The following is an 18250-nucleotide window of genomic DNA, read 5'->3' on the forward strand; positions in this document are numbered from 1 at the left end:
ACAAAAAATGCTAGGGGTCGGGTAAAGATTTTAGAAAAGGCTCTTAGAATAAAAGTAATGACTAAAAAAATAAATAACTTACTGCACTCGTGTAGGCATAGACCCCATAGTGAATTCGAAACTTGATTTATTTTTTTACGCTGCATACATGTCAGATTATTATTAACACACGGTGTAATTTCTGAAAGGGAGAAAAAAATCAATTGATGACAGAAAAAAAATGTTTTCTTTTGTTATTCATGGCTGCACGTTTTCAACTCAAGAAGTTCCGTTAGTTTTTTTTTTTGCCCCTGCCTCTTTTGTGAAAGCCGAGATGCGGGGATTTCCAGTGTGAACTTCGACCTCTCCTCTCCTCTTTTTTTTCCTCTTCTTTATATAAAAACTCACGGGGCCACAGATTTCGCGGAAGGAGGGGAAAAGGGGGATGGAGGGTCTTGCGAATGGGAAGCCTACGATTCACGCCGAGTATTCGACATGCCCGAAGATTACCGAATACCTGCCTTCGGGTGACTTCGGATTTCTTTTGTTTAGGTGAAAAAAACGCATTTTTTATTTTGCCGTGTGTTCGTGAATGCCTATATTAATTAAAATGGTCGATTAGGTCAGGTCAGTTACATTATAAATACTTTCAAACTAAGCGGACATTAAAAATAATATGAATTATTTTTAATGGTTGTTTAGTTTTAAAGTATTTATAATGTAACTGACCAGACCTAACAAACCGGGACAAAGGATGAACAGTAGGAACTCACGTAATTTTTTTTTTACTTATTACTTGCACAACAATATCCAAACAACAAATAAATCTTAAGTTAATTACATCGCATTTTAATTTGATGACATTGCAAGACGAATGTAAAAGATAAGAATGTTCATATATTTACTCAAATATTAGTCTTGGTTTTAATGGCTTAATTTGTATTATTGTTATGAAACTTCCTACCTTTATTTGTTTATGTCCGGCATTTAAAACAGACGGTTTTTTCACTTAAACAAAATAATTCCGAAGACGCCCGAAGGCAAGTATTCGGTAATGTTCGGGCATGTCGAATACTCGGCGTGAATCGTAGGCTTCCCCTTGCGAATCCTACAGATATGGGCACGTTGCCTGCGCACTCGCTTCATATAGAGGCTGACTTACACTAGTCCACACTATTGGGCGAGATAACGGGCCAGTAGCCGAGTGGCGTTCGCACAAGGCAAGAAGCGGGTTTGGCAGACAACACGGAGTGACGCCTAATACACGGGTTTTAACATTTTTGACTGATCTCCTGTTCTTTTTTTCTCGACGAACCCAGTTTTTTTCCAGGACCGATTCAATTCCTGCAATTTTAGCTGCCCTCCATATATATATATATATATATATATATATATATATATACATACAAAGAGCAGATTTTACTTTCCATAAGCTCTCTCTTTTTTTCCGACGTAAAGGGTGGCTAATGGGAGCGTGGTTTGTTGTCATTTTAACGGTGCCGAACAAATGTCTCGAAGAATGATTCAGTCCACTAATGAACTATAATAACATGTCGGCTTGCAGAGCGAGCTTCTCGGACCGTCAACTAAAGAATATCCATAAAAAAAAATAGTGCGTGGAGTCTCTCCGTGCGGAAGAAGTGAAACTTCACTGTTTACTTCGCTGCATAGCAAGAATACCACGCGCTTGTGCTTGGAATGTTGCTAACGCTCGCGCTGGCCTGTAACAGGTATACTACGCGCATGCGTTCGAGTGCCACGCATTCACTCTCGCTCTGTCTCTTTCTATTCCCCCTCCCCAGGAGCGTTGAACGTTTAACGCAACAGTGCTTTCATACCCCCTCCATGGTAGCGTTAAACGTTTAACGCAACCTTCTTGGAAGTCGCATTAGAAGTTTCGCTTCAATAAGTCCCAGTTTCAATGTTGCATTATAACCGTTTAATTTAGGCTATTCACAACAAATCATATATCAAATTGAAGGTTTACCAACCCAGTTGTTCTTACAAATTTGCAATATGAACATCTTTTGTCATACGGCACACATCCAACCTGAAGTCCAATTCTTCCCACACTTTGGTTAACACGTCCGTAGTAATAGCCTATTAAATTCATTGATTCTAACTCTGGAAAATCATTAGGTAGCGGCGGAACGTAGACACGATCTTTTAAAAAACTACAGAGGGGAAAAAAAATATCGCACGGCGTTATGTCAGGTGAACGTAGAGATCAGCGAATAGCAGGTCTGTCGTCTCGAATCGCCTATACCATCGGCGGATTATTTTTTTGCCACACGGGGATCACAAGTAAAACTTTAAACGAAACGCACGTCGAACTGAAATTACAGATTCACTCTTAGCAAATTGCAGAACACAAAAAAAAAAAAAAAATTGGTTGTCTGTAAAGTCGGTTTACGAACGATAGTTTAACGTGACAACGTCATAACAAAACATTTATGAAATGATTGCATACTTTTATGAATAAAATCGAATCGTTTTTATTTTAATAATAAAAGAATAAATACTTGAAATTATACTAGTAATCAGATTTTTAAAATGCAAGAATAATTAACCTTTATTGCCAAATTGTTGTTGTAATAAGCAATGAAAACCACATTAATTTTTCACTTCACTTTATAAACAGTCGACGAAACAGTTCACGTGTAGATGTAAGTTGTGTGCTGCCGCTGTCTTTCTTCTCCTCGGACGCATAGGCTAATCGAGTGGAAGAGAGATAGATGCAGCACAAGCGTAAAATGAGAGTAACGGGACACAGCGTAACGGAAAAATGTGCGTAACGGGACACTTTTCGTACGTGCAGCCGGCGTTCATCGATTTATTAGACTTTGTCACGTCAAAACGAGAAAACAACAAAGCAGTACTCGCGCAGGTTTGAGTCACTCTTTAATTGTGACCTTGAATCGATACTCTAAAACGCTTGCAGTTGTTACTTTTGAAATTTATAACTGGGGCATTCTTGTATGAACATACTGTATTCATTAGGCTGGATCGTGTTCATTCGTCGTTTGACCAATCCACTCTACAGAACAGTTAACACAAACGAGTTTACTAAGTTACTCGCTATTCAACTAAATTACTGGCCAAGTGCAAAACAGCCTACCCCGGGCACACATGCGTGCGCGGAGCTTCAGGAAAAAAAAAACGCGATTTGAAAACTACTCAAAATATCCGAGTGGGGGTCTGCTTACGAAAAGCATTTTAGAATTCTCCGAGGGCCGAAAAGTACTTTTGATTTAGGATTAAGTTTTTAAACTGTATTTTTAGAAGAGTTAAAATGGCTAAAAGGCGTGTTTTCAGGGTAATTTTTAGGCGTAAAACAACCGGTACAGATTCTTGAAAGCACTTAAGGGTCTTGCATTACATATGTATCTTCATTTCTCCGCCATGTAGTGTTACGGTCACCGCTCATGTGCACGACGAGAAGACTGCGCGCCAGTCCAGAGGAGACACCGCGCTAGAAGCACCAGCGAGCGTCGCGCTTATCATCCCGCCTCGCCGACACAGATACACCCCTGACGAGGCAGGTATTTGACCTTCAAAAAAGTGCGAAAGGCTTGTGTCACTGAAGTGGGTAATATAATGCATGCATAAGGGTAATGTTGACATCGGAAACGTTGCTAGCGCAACCATTTTTGTTTTACTTGTCTGATGACTGGAGTTTCACTCAAATATTTTCTGACTAGGATTGGTTCTAAAATATTTTTGGAAGTTTAACGGAACAAGTCGATCAGAATCTCCCGCCAACGAAGAATGGAAATAGCTTGTGTTTCCAACTGAAAGATCTTCCAAAAGGCGTACGACACATAGGCGTTTAGATAGGTTATGAAAGTAAAATAACTGAAACAATTTAAAATTGCATATGTAAAGTAGTTTATCCGTGCAAAATTAAATTTTGTGTTTATAATCTTATCTTGTATCCTAAACCGAAGTATGGTTCAGCGATTTTATTTTACAATAACATTATAGAATGTTTAAATAAGTAAAAATTACCTTAAAATTAAAATATATTTAGTTTCTAAGATTTATTTATAATAGATTTTTTTCGTATGTGATTTTATTTTACAGCCAAAAGTTTTTAATGTTTTTAAGCCCTTAATTAAAACAGTTAACAATAATTAAAAAAAAAACATCTATACTGTTTTGACTATTTCTGTACATTCAGGTATCAGCAATGAAAATATTTAGTGGACAAAACCAAATCCCATCGTATACTATCATGACGATCTGATTCTATTTTTGCTTTTATATTCTCGTAATTTTTGTAGGATTCTACCTTTCCTATCCTTTTAAACATTCTTGTATTACAGTCTAAGTTCTATAGTCCTTACTTTTCAGTTCGGTATAATCTGTAAGGAAAAACAGAACAAACCGCTCGAGTTGATATTTTCTCGTGTGGGTCCGTTTTTCTCGATTGTTGACCTTGACCGCCAAGTCACGCAACTGTAGTTGCCCGCGAACCATTCATGTGTATATTTTTTCTTATCACTGAGCATCTTAACATTTTTCTAAATATCAGTATACTGTGTATATTGTTTTTATTTGTATTCCACATTAAAAATATATTAGAAGTTAATAATCCGGCGAAATGTCTTATCATTCACGAAAGTGGTTCCAAAAGTTCCGGGTTAAAGAACCCATTACTAGTTGGTGACGAAAATGGACTGCGATGGGGCCTTTTCAGGGCAGGCAAAAGAGTATTGGATGCTTCTTAGAGAGGGGAGGGATAAACTGACATAAACGAGGGTTGTAGGCAGAGGGAATCGCCACCACGAGAGGGGAGGGAGTGGAAAGTGTTGAAGGATACAGGAGGAAGAATCTGACCTACCAGAGGATTCATGATGGGGGGAATGGGACAGGCCCATTACGAGAGAGAGGAAAGACCAGAAGTGGTGGAGAGTAGGGGAGGAAGAGGCTGTCCTACCAGAGGGTTTATGGTGGGGGAATGGTACAAGCCCCTTACGAGAGAGAGGGGAAGGACCAGAAGTGGTGGGGAGTAGGGGAGGAAGAGGCTGTCCTACCAGAGGGTTTATGGTGGGGGAATGGTACAAGCCCCTTACGAGAGAGAGGGAGGACCAGAAGTGGTGGGGAGTAGGGGAGGAAGAGGCTGTCCTACCAGAGGGTTTATGGTGGGGGAATGGTACAAGCCCCTTACGAGAGAGAGGGGAAGGACCAGAAGTGGTGGAGAGTAGGGGAGTAAGCGGCTGTCCTACCAGAGGGTTTATGGTGGGGGAATGGTACAAGCCCCTTACGAGAGAGAGGGGAAGGACCAGAAGTGGTGGGGAGTAGGGGAGGAAGAGGCTGTCCTACCAGAGGGTTTATGGTGGGGGAATGGTACAAGCCCCTTATGAGAGAGAGGGAGGACCAGAAGTGGTGGGGAGTAGGGGAGGAAGAGGCTGTCCTACCAGAGGGTTTATGGTGGGGGAATGGTACAAGCCCCTTACGAGAGAGAGGGGAAGGACCAGAAGCGGTGCGGAGTAGGGGAGGAAGAGGCTGTCCTACCAGAGGGTTTATGGTGGGGGAATGGTACAAGCCCCTTACGAGAGAGAGGGGAAGGACCATAAGTGGTGGGGAGTAGGGGAGGAAGAGGCTGTCCTACCAGAGGGTTTATGGTGGGGGAATGGTACAAGCCCCTTATGAGAGAGAGGGAGGACCAGAAGTGGTGGGGAGTAGGGGAGGAAGAGGCTGTCCTACCAGAGGGTTTATGGTGGGGGAATGGTACAAGCCCCTTACGAGAGAGAGGGGAAGGACCAGAAGCGGTGCGGAGTAGGGGAGGAAGCGGCTGCCCTACCAGAGGGTTTAAGGTGGGGGGGGAATGGGACAGGCCCCTTACGAGAGAGAGGGGAAGGACCAGAAGTGGTGCGGAGTAGGGGAGTAATAGGCTGTCCTACCAGAGGGTTTAGGGTGAGGGGAACGGGACCAGCCCTCGCGAGAGGGGGAAAGAGCAGAACGTGTTGGAAGGAGGGGGGGGGGGGGGTTGTGTCGCCACCGGAGGGGAGGGAACTGACCCCGCGCAGTGGCCGTGTGCCTAGGACTGTCGACGCAGCAGCAGCAGCAGCAGCAGCAGTCGGACAAGGAGGCGCGGGACGCCAGGCGCCACTCCTCGGTCAGCGACGCGCCGCTCGACAGCAATGTGCTCCGGAAGGTGGCCAGCCTCACCTTGGACAAGGCCACGCTCGAGCAGAAGGTCGTCAGGCCGCGCTTCGTGCCCGAGAAGCTCGACTTCCAGATCTACGAGAAGTTCGAGGGTGAGTACATACCACATACCTTCTCTCTCTCGTTTGCACGTCCCTACTCACAGTCAGGGGCGTAGCCATGAGGGTGTTTTAGGGGTTCAAAACACCCCCTTCCTTAGCACCAAATCTTCAATTAATTTCTTATTCATCACTCAATCAAATTTCATATTAAAATTGATAATATTTTTACCATTACAATATTTAAATTTATGAACCGAAAACTGCTAAAATAGCACTATTTTACACCTTAAAATCCAAATTTTCCTGGGGTAGGACCCCTCGGACCCCCACTTTAATACGGGAAAGGGGGGGGGGGGGCGGCATGCTTCTTAACACCCCCCCATACACAAATCCTGGCTACGCCACTGCTCACAGCTAGTCAACGCTTAAACGATTTTGTAAAAAAACTCCGTCTATTAATCAATGTAACGGCAACAGTTACGATTATTTGGTTGCTGCATAAATTTGTTTTATGAGTTTGGCGATCTGTATTTTTGTTTTAACTCAGGTGAAATGTTACTATATAATCCATAAACATTCAAAAACATAAAAAAAAAAAAAAAAACCTTTCCTTTCTTGGTCTTACTATCAATATAAATGTTGTATATATTAAATTTACACAACAAAAAATTTATTTTTACCATTTAATATATTCAATATATCGAACCAAGAACCGCCTTTTTTCTGTTCATACTCTCTCTTCACTGTGCCGTTACATTAATTTGATAGGAATAAACATGACCTTGCATTTATTTCCTTCGTGACTATTTCTCGTTTGGTACCACACGTTTACAATACTTTCATTACTACGTAATAAATACTTATTATGTGATAATGTTCGCAGGCTTTCACGGCCATTGTCTGAAGTAGCTTGGCTTCTAGGTTGTAGCCTTGTACTTGGCGAATAATTCGCAGACGTTTTGGTCGACACTGCAGTCGCCATCATCAGGGAGCAGTCAGGTAACTGCTCCCTGATTATGGCGACTGCAATGTCGACCGAAACGTCGGTGGATTATTCGCCAAGGACACGGCTACAACCCAGAAGCCAAGCTACTTATTATGTGCTTATTTATCCACTTAACAAAGATATTACATTCCACTTATTACTTCACACCTGCTCGTATCACAACCGCTAATATCGCTCCAAAACTCACTCTCATGCGAGCATTCGTATACATTTTCGCCTCGCTATTTAGTCTTTGGCCATTACCACTATTACGTACTATATTCTCTTTCGTTCTCCATTCAAGTTTGTCATTGAGCAACTTCCACTATGTTATACATTTCCTAATAATAATGCGCGGTATTGTGTAGTGTACTTGACACATTTAATCAAATCTTTTACACAAAAAGAACCAAAAATTTTGTCGTTCTTTACATTTATGCTACATTCTACGAATTTATAGGACCCATGTTACAATCCTACTAACTGATAATAACGAAACAATATTTAACATCATCCACCAATCAACAGAAAAACAAACTGATATTAAGCTCTCTTAAATTATGTCTGTATATGATAGTAATAGAAATATGTGTGCGTAAAATAAACACGCGACAGAAGTAATTACGAGGGTTATTTTTTTTCAACCTCCGATCGGCTGTAATAAAAAAACGGGAATCAATTGGGAAATTATTTTAATGTCAAAAGAAACGTACATCTTTACTCTATTTTTCCACATAATCACCGTGCAGATTGAGGCATTTTTCGTACCGATGCACCAGTTTTCCAATACCCTCTGCATAAAATGATGCCTCCTGCCTATTCAGCCACGTTTTAACAGTGCTCTGCAGTTCATCATTGGTGTTGAAGCGTCGTCCTCCAAACCACTTTTTCAACGTGGGGAAAAGGTGATAGTCACTCGGTGCCAAATCCGGACTGTAAGGAGGGTGATCAAACACAACTGAGGTGTGAGTTGGCCGCTCCACATGGTTGGTGGAAGGGGGTAAACACTACGAGACGTGTCGATTCGTGTACGAGCGATTAGGGTATCGATTAATGGGCATGCCATGGAGAAATGAAACTGTAATCACACTGCAGGGCACTGTTAAAACGTGGCTGAATAGGCAGGAAGCATCATTTTATGCAGAGGGTATTGGAAAGCTGGTGCATCGGTACGACAAATGCCTCAATCTGCACGGTGATTATGTGGAAAAATAGAGTAAAGATGTACGTTTCTTTTGACATTAAAATAATTTCCCAATTCATTCCCGTTTTTTTATTACAGCCGATCAGAGGTTGAAAAAAAATAACCCTCGTATTTTGCTTATTAGGTACAGATTGAGATAAATTATTAGTATTTTTGTAGAACAAGAGATAGTAATTGAGAATAATAAGATTGCGGGTATAGTCTCAAATAATAAAAAAAAAAAATTTTCCGCTCTACTCTTACATGCGTTCACTGGCACTTTTTGGCGCCTCTTTTAGCGGTTTATTCCCACGTTACCTTTGATTAAATCTCTTATCTGCTTCTGCATTTTATTACCTAGTTATAGTTATGATGTTAAATCACGACCTCCATATGAATAAAATGAAAGAACAAAAAAATACCCCAGTCAGAAATAAATTACACATAAGTACAAAATCTATCTCATAAGTATAAATGTTATTTTGACATTTCAAATTACGTTGTTCACATGTAAGAAATTAATTACACTTATAAAGCTAACCTCTTAATTCTATACATTTTTTTACAATCACACTATTCACATAAACATGAGTGATACTTATAAAGTTATTTGCACAAATCAACATCTCTTTTTTCCACACGAATAAATAAATTGTAGATACTTCAAATGAGATAAATATGGTAGCGTCAATCGTCAGTTGTTACGGAAAACTGAGGAGTAGACAAACACAAGCAATGTTACGAGAATTCCGTAGCATCTCTGCTGCGTCATTTCTACCTCTCCCCTGCCGTCTCCCCCTCACGGCCGTTACAACTAGCATACAGCATGCTACGCTACGTACCTATCCCCCCCCCCCCTAGGTTTTTGCAGTCTTCCAGAAAATTTCCCCACTCTTACATTTAGCTACACCCCACCCCCCTTTTTGCCTTCTTTCCTTGATGTGTGCCGGCAGCAAGAATACATTTATGAGTGTGACGTCATCGACAAACAAGAATCATCCCTCCTTCCTCCTCTCCTTATTATTGTCCCCTCCCTGGTGGTTTGTGCTGCCTCCCCTCCTTTTGTTGAACGAAATCGTGTAAATCCTTTGGAAAGTATTGATTTTGTAAGAGTTCACATGGTCTTCACTAGGCACCTTTGCTAATGCTAATGTTCTATTGCAGTTTTCTATTCAATTAATTTGTAAATACTTGTACTAATCCCCGTGGTTGGTACAGACGGACCAGGCGAAATTCTTCCTCCGTATCTAGCGCATTAATTCTCCACGCTGGTCGGTACGACAAGAAAGTATTGTCCTAGCAAGGAAGCCAAGATACAGCAAACACCGTACAGAGACTCAAAATACCGGACAGTTGCCAAAGATGCTTGTGCAAAAACCTGGCGTGGTCACGTCGATCCGATAGATGGAAGACTGTATATACCTAGTATGAGCGATGTATTTGTTTTTTAAGGAGGATTACGTCCCACCGTCTTATATTTTCACATACCTATATTTTTTAAATTATTTTGAAATAAACTATCCCAATTTTCGGCATGTCAGTGCATAGATCGTATCTCCCATACCTTATAGGTAGAGACCTGCAAAATTCGCGGTTTCGATGGCCTTCAGGATAGACTGCACATACCCCTGTACACTCCGGCAAATAACGCAAGTTCACTGGCTGCCGACTTGTAAGTCGTCTCAGCTGGTTTGTCTGTGATTCGATCCTTCTTTGGTTGAGGGTTTATAACTGGTTGAGATTCGTCCAGATGAACAGTAAGCCAATAGCAAAATTATCTAAGAGGTATATATGTTTGAATTCTAGCCTATCACCGAATAAATCCGCGAATATTGCAGGTCTCTACTTATAGGCCTATACCTTGTCACAACCAAACATTCACCGACAGGCTCTATCTAGCCTGTAAGCGTTGCGAGAAAGTAAAACTTATATTATTTGACGTGGGCGTCTACAACTGTCATGACAATCACACCAGTTTGCCAATGTTTGACTTCAACAAGTGGCCAAAGCTAAAAGTACTATTTCATTTCAAACCAAACAAAAAAATAATTGCACGGGATTTTTATTTCCGACAGTATCAAGATATTTGAAATTTCAAGATGGCGAGGCCTTATCCCCATTAATATTGTTGGGGAGGTTGTTGGGAAGGAAAAGGAAGGTGGGCGGGTCTTCTTGCGGCCGTTCCGCGCGCTCGCATGCAGTGTGTGGTCCATTACTGTTACGCCTGACCGCATTAGCAACGGCTCCTCGATACCCCCCCTCCTTACCCTTGGCACCTCTGCAAGGATTCGGAACGTTCCGAGAAGCCCCAGCCTGCGTGAAGCGGCGTAACTGGGACGCCACTTGTTCTGGGAGCTTCGGGACGTCAAGACCACCCTGCTTCGAACGGGTGCGAGACCGTTCCAGAAGGGGGGCTGAGGGGTGTAAAAACAGTGACGCTGGCCTTTCGAGGGTGAAGCGAAGAGGGCAGTGACCCCCTTGGTGGGAGAACGCGGACAAGCGACCAGCCTCGTGTATAGAGACTGTGTTGTGTGCGACGGAGGTGTGAGTAGAATGAAGCAGTGTCTAGACAGAGGTGCGAGGTAAGATACGAGCAGTAGAGAGAGCCACTGTTGAACAGAACTCCAGTGGGGGAGAGTAAACTTTGGACTAAACGAATGCGTGATTGATTTGTGGACAGACATTTTAAGAGTCATTCCTTAACTAATGGTTGTAAATGGTAAGTAATCAATAAAACAGCATTTAATTAACTGCGCTACACTTGCAGAATCGGTTTTTCCCCACATGTAAACAATACGTATGCCACCAACATTATGGCAATAATAATACCTTACTTTCGTATTAGATAAAACGTTTTTAAAAATCATTATACAGATTTATGAGGACAAATAAATCTGCCGGGTATATTTTTAAAAAAAATGGGCGCGTGTGTTTATGTACTCGCGTTAGAAGTTATGTTTACTTGGCTTAGTAAAAAACTAACTTTAATTTGGTATGCAAATAATTAATCGAAATAAAATAATAAAATGACAAGTGATACTGAAAATATGGTTGGTAGTGTTTTAATCCAATCGAACGTATCGGCTGTACCAGTATTGGATGTTAAATCTGAGAAAAATGTAAATTCGTATCATTACATTTGTAATATGAAGTTTCGTTTTAGACATAACATGTGTGTATATGTATATATATATGTGTGTGTATCCTCTATATATATATATATATATATATATATATATATATATATATATATATATATATAGGCCTAATATATATACACATTGTTTGTGTGTGTGTGTGTGGATATTTACGAGTATTATTTTGATCTAATTTTTCTTTCGAACATCTTAACTACAGTCGTTAATAAAAGCCGGCTGGAACAGCTGATACAAATACAAGCAAACGTCCGCCATATTGGTATGTGGAAATGAGGAAAAAAATAATATTAGGGGAAAAACAAAAACTTCATGTCTGACGGCTAATGCTCCATGTGTATCCTTACCTAATCTCTGCTAGGAAATCGTAAGGTCGTAGGGTTGGGTAGGCGTATTCGACGTTTCAAATACCAGAGACTGCTAATTCGTACGTGCGAGTGAGGAAATTGGGATGTGTTCGGGGACTGATAGTGGATGGGAAAAAAAAAAAGGGGGGGGGGGGGAAGTGTGATGAAGTACGTAAAACGGACGCCGTGCCGGTACGTGTCACGTGGTTTTAATTTGAGCTTTTGTGTGTTTGTATGTGCGTTTGTGTGTGCGCGTTTTTTGTGCGTGTGCGTTTGTTTGAGTGTGTGTGCGTTTGTTTGAGTGTGTGTGCGCGCGTTTGTTTGTGTGTGTGCGCGCGCGTTTGTTTGTGTGTGTGTGCGCGCGTTTGTTTGTGCGTGTCGCAGCAACGCCCCCCCCCCCCCGGCCCAGCCCGACCATTAACGTTATTTTCACGGCATTTTGAAACTCGCTTGTGCTAACACGGGAAACACATTTTGTCCATTGACCCCCCCCCCCCTCCTTGCTCCCCCCCCCCCTCCGACAGTCTCCCCAATTAATTCCACGTTTGTGCATCTTCGAATTATTATTATTATTTTTTAGTTGTAACATCTTGCCTTTGTATATGGCATTTGGTAGAAGTAATTTCGTGCAATGTGCTGCCATCTGTGAAGGATAGCTTGAACCAAAGTTCACAAAGCCAAAGGGAAACTCTATAGTATTAACTGTTTAATGCATTTGAACAAGATGGCCAGTACTATATTATTAAAATTTCTTATCGAAAATAAGGTACAAACCCGGGGTTTAGTATTTTTTTTTTTTTTTTAGTCTTTTTCGCTGTTATCAGAGCCGTTTTGTTATATACTTAGTTTTAAAATTTCTGTCTGATAATCAAAATGATTCGATAGTCGACGTGGCTGCTCCGGTAGCGAATTCTAGCGGCGGGTGCGGAAACTACGTGTGATTCGCGTCCAGAAATGCAGTCGAAAAAAAAAATAATAATTTGCGTGTATTTTACCATGCTCGGCATTATGTTAACGGAACTCTACGTGAAATTTCGTGTCCTGGTTTCGTGTTATAAGTGTGTTTGCAACGTGAGAGCACATTAATTTGCTCGTTACCGATGTCAAATGTTACACATTTCGGGCGAATACCTAAATACTAGCTCACGTATTTCCCCCTTTAATAAACTGGTGTGTTTAGTTTTCTTTGTTGAAAAAAATTGGTTGTCTGTAAAGTCGGTTTACGGACGATAGTTTAACGTGACAACGTCATAACAAAACATTGATGAAATGATTGCATACTTTTATAAATAAAATTGAATCATTTTTATTGAATTATCACTATTTTGTATGGATACAAAGGAGTGAAATGAAATCTAAAATTTAATTGATAAATTTACTTTTATTTGCACTCATTAATTCAAATATTTTTATTACTTTAACGAAGAGATTATTTAAACTATAACTTTTATACATGTTTGCTATTTAACTTCTTCCAATCTGTGTTATTCTGTTAAGGATAGGACGATGATAGGAAAAGTAGGAAACGAATGGGAGTGTTTCAAGTTTAATGTGCCTCGAAAAAGTCATATCGATGGTGGTTCCAATCGAGTGGAAGAGAGATAGATGCGGCGCAAGCGTACAATGAGCGTAACGGGACACAGCGTTACGGGACAATGTGCGTAACGGGACACATTTTCGTGCGTGCAGGAGGCGTTCGATTTATTAAACGTTGTCACATCCAAAAATGAAAATAAAAATTAAGTTCTTTAGATTTTTTTTTCCAGACAAGCTGGCTATCGCAGCAGTCTTATGGACGTTATCTAAAGATGTGTCAAAGTCTCCAATCTGATACCTGATTAAGCGCAAGGTCTATAGATATCATTTGCGCACGACATCGCGTATCAATCGGCGAGGGATCAGTTATCGAAAACCTCCCCAGCGTCGAAGACGTGGAAGCGTTGAAGTCGCGCGCAAAACTTTGCGATCGCGTAGAAACCACAGAAGAGGTAAAACGTAAAAACGTTATATCTGAAGCAATCAACGTTGTTGTTCACGTTTAATCTTCCGGTAGCGTCACAGATACGCGACTTGTAAATTAATTATAATTACTTCGAACGACATAAATACGATGGTCTTTGCAGGAATGGACTTAAATTTTTGGGGTAAAATATGAAGGGGCAATGTCTGTCACGTGACTTTTCTAAAAACAAAAAAAAAATTCGGTCATATAAATAATGTAACTAACCGTGAAAATTATGGCGCTAGCTTGTCAATATTTACCCCCATTCGGTAACACGACGTTAAAGCGTAAAAAAGTATCGCAATACTTTCCAACGGAATGGCTACATTTTTTTTTTATTGCGAAATAATTTGGAGCATAACGCTAGATGCAATACCATAAGGTAGATAACAACGCGTGTTCGCTTTTTGGTCGTTCCATTGTTTCTAGACAGCACGAGAAAATTATGCGATGTTCGGAAATATCTCGTGATTCGTGTCCAAAAAAAAAAGTAGGTACACTGGACCAAGAGAATCTCTGCCACTCAAATTTCGCTCTGTTGTCTCCCGGTGCGTGCAGAATTCTGCTTGTTCGTACAACGCCGTTCTTTTTTTTTTTTTCGGGTCTTTTGACCTTCCACGTTACGTCTACCAAATCCAATAAATAAATAAATAAATAAATAAGGCGTCAATAAGAGAAACCGCGTTCTTGTTTTCATCACGCGAGAGCTCGGATCGCGAGCCGTCGTGAAACTTCGACTGAGCCACTGGCCAGCAAAATGGAGGTGAACGCGAGCATCTTCCGGTGTCGAGTCGGGCCGACTATGATGTCTTTCTCCGGCGGGAAATCCTTCTTTCCACAGACGAGAGAGCCAAACGCCCGATCGTGCATCTTCGGGGTTTTGTTATTTTGGACAACTCATCATAACTAATGGCCAATTAGGTTAGGTTAGCTACATTATAAACACTTTAAAAACATTGTGGACGGTTGATTTGGTTAGGATAGCTACATTAAAGATACGGAAAAAAAAGCCATGAACTTCGGGGAACTTCGGGTTTTGGCTCTCTCGTCTGCGAAAAGAATGCTTCCTTCCTCCGGCTGGGAGAAGTTTCGAAGAAGACGCGCGACCGCTAAGTTTCGGTGGGGGAGTTTTTTTTTTTTTTTTTGCGATAAGGGGTTGTACATCCTGTGCTTCACCCCCCTCGGCTGTAGGGTCCGGCCGCCGGTGAGAAAGAGAGAGACAGAGAGACAGAGAGACAGAGAGACAGAGAGACAGAGAGACACTTCGCGCGCGATGTGCTACGTGAGGGTCGCCGACGAAGACGACCACCCCTCCGCCCAACGGCGAAGAGGAGGATGCCGTCATCGTCATCGTCTTCCCGAAGAGTCCCTCGCGAGAGAAGCGCGCGGCGACCAAGGATGTCCTCATCCTCCTCGGCCGCGCAAGGACCTCCGGAGTCGTCCTGTCGGCGTGCTAGTCCTCTGGAGCGGCCTGCACCACGATGACCAAGACGACCAGGAACTGTGCCGGGACGTGTTCTGTCTCGTTGTGCGCCTGTGCTCAGGTGAATGCTTCTCCCCCCCCCCCCCTCTCCACCCCCACGGATAGGTACGTAGTGTAGCATGCAGGGGCGCAACAAATAAATTTACAAAAGGAAAGGGGGGGGGGGTGCAACATACCTTTTTATAAAGAATCACCGATCCCCCCCTCTATTGAAGCCGGGGGGGGGGGGGGTCCGGGGGTCCTCCCCCGGGGAAAATTTGTATTTCAAGGTGGAAAATGGTGCTATTTAAGCAGTTTTATTATCAAAAAAATTGATTACACAGCACTTTCTTTACCCCCGTTTGCCCCCACTTCAAGGTTTCAGAGGGGGGGGGGGCAAAATACCCTTGCACCACCCCCCCTCCTGTTGTTGCGCCCCTGGTAGCATGCTATATGCTAGTTGTAACGGTCGGATGAGGAGTCGGCAGGGGAGAGATAGAAATGACGCAGCAGCGATGCTACGGAATTATCGTGACGCTGCTTGTGTTTGTCTACTCCTCAGTTTTTTTTCGTAACAACTGACGATTGACGCTACCGCATTTATCTCGTTTGAAGTGTCTACAATTTATTTATTCGCGTGGAAAAAAAAAGAGTTGTTGATTTGTGCAATTAACTTTATAAGTATCATTCAACGACTGAAGTTCCCGTCTCGGAAGGGTCGAAAACTGAAGAACGACCACATGATGTTCAGCAGGCTTTTCGCGGCCATTGTCTGTGAAGTAGCATTGGACTTTCTGGGTTGTTGGCCGCGTCCTTTGGCGAAGAGTTCACTCGACGTTTTCGGTCGACATTGCAGTCGCCATCATCAGGTCAGCAGTTGTAGTAGTAGGGAGCAGTTACCTACTACCTAGTAGGTAACTGCTCCCTGATGATGGCGACTGCAATTTCGACCGGAAACGTCGGTGAATTATTCGCCAAGGACGCGGCTAGGTAACTGACTGCTCCCTGATTATGGCGACTGCAATGTCGACCGAAACGTCGCTGAATTATTCGCCAAGGATGCAGCTACAACCCAGAAGCCAAGCTACTTTAACGACCAAATGTTGGCTGCCTCAGAACACTACCCTAATGGATCCCTTAGCAATGGAATCGTATTGGATACTGCCATATTCATGCTGCTTCAGAATTTTCACAGGGGATGCCGATGCACCCCTACATGCGTCCACCCAAAAATCTAGATTTCAAGGACGCGACACTTCCGTCCACTGATGCGTCCCCACATCCATTAGCTTTTTTGTTTCTACGTAATATTAATTTTTTTTGCCTTAAGATTTGATTAAAACGTTTATAAGTGTAAATCGTAACTCAAATCCTACTAATATTATAAACGCGAAAGTTTGTAAGTATGGATGATGGATGTTTGTTACTCTTTCACGTAAAAACTACTGAATGGATTTGAATGAAATTTGGCCTACAGCTAGCTTATAACCTGGATTAACACATAGACCTCATTAATATGAAATTCCATCCCTAAGGGAGTGAAAATGTGATAATTTCATTTTATAACCGAAAAAAATCATAGGTCATAAACATACAAATAGTGAGTGAGTGTTATTTCTCTATGTCTGACACACGATCATACACATAAGGTCTGGCAAATTAATATTTTTCTCCTTGGTGAGACCAGCCCGCTTAGTGGAGCTCGCAGCGGCTAGCAAAATAAAGGCGCTAATAACAGTTTTGTTCTTAACTTCGTCAATAGATTGAGTTGCCTTGAATTTTAAACGCACCATCGTTTGATGCGTTTGTCATGTTTTTAATTTTAGTTTGTTTGTGCCGTATGCGTTCCTATACCATTCATCCGATTGCGATGAAATTTTGGTGATTTGTTATGCGCATGTCCATGAAGGTTACTGAGACGGTATAACTATTTTGCAATAGTTGGAGCACGAATTGTGTCGAATAATGTGTTTATTTCATTTTATATAGCGGCAATTCGTCTGTTTTTGTTGTATAAGTGCGCACGCATGACACAATTTATTTAAATATAAAAGAGAGATTGAATACTTTTATGAATAAAATTGAATAATTTTTATTGAACTATCACTATTTTGTATGGATACAAAGGAGGAGTGATATGAAATCTACAATTTAATTGTTAAATTTACTTTTATTTGCACTCATTAATTCAAATATGTTTATTACTTTAACGAAGAGATTATTTTAACTATAACTTTTATACATGTTTGCAGTTTAATTCTTCCAATCTGTGTTATTATGTTAAGGATAGGACGATGATAGGAAAAGTAGGAAACGATTGGGAGTGTTTCAAGTTTAATGTGTCTCGAAAAAGTCAAATCGATGGTTGTTCCAATCGAGTGGAAGAGAGATAGATGCGGCGCAAGCGTACAATGAGCGTAACGGGACAAAGCGTTTCGGAACAAGGAGCGTAACGGGACTATGAGTCATCCTTTTTCGTGCATGCAGCCGGCGTTCATTGATTTATTAGACGTTGTCACGTCAAAAAAAAATTTTGTTGTGCTGGTTTTGTGTGTGCTATTAACTTGACAAGAGAGCCACTTGACAGCAATTTAACTCTCATTATTCAGTACGTTTATTATCATTTCACTATCTTGATTCTTTTATCGATATTCCATATCTAATGACGCAGTTTTCCCCCTTCACAAATAACGAACCTTGGTCGACATTGTATTTTAATAATACTTATTTGCACATATAAATTTACACTCTTTAAGGCACAACTATATATTATTCGCACTTCAATAGACAATGTCAGCAAGAAAAAAAAACTTCAGTTGCACATTTTATGCATCCACCTCGGAGATAAAAATAAATTTAATACCAGTAGATTTAATAATTGTAACTTGTCAGGTTCCATGCTTATCATGGGCTTGCCCGAATAAA

General features: G+C 41.4%; 1 protein-coding gene across 3 annotated transcripts in view; it reads left to right on the forward strand.

The window, feature by feature from the left end:
* The window catches only part of LOC134541120 (protein cappuccino), a 136739-nt gene that overhangs the window by 24679 nt on the left and 93810 nt on the right, over positions 1 to 18250 (forward strand). For 2 of the 3 annotated variants that reach the window (XM_063384300.1, XM_063384302.1), the window contains exon 3: positions 6012 to 6242. In XM_063384300.1, coding sequence (XP_063240370.1) covers positions 6012 to 6242 — 231 coding nt within the window. The remainder of the gene's footprint in view (positions 1 to 6011; positions 6243 to 18250) is intronic. The other variant, XM_063384301.1, reaches the window with a different exon arrangement.

The sequence above is a fragment of the Bacillus rossius genome, chromosome 18 (genome assembly GCF_032445375.1).
Source record: "Bacillus rossius redtenbacheri isolate Brsri chromosome 18, Brsri_v3, whole genome shotgun sequence".
In the NCBI taxonomy this organism is placed as follows: Eukaryota; Metazoa; Arthropoda; class Insecta; order Phasmatodea; family Bacillidae; genus Bacillus; species Bacillus rossius.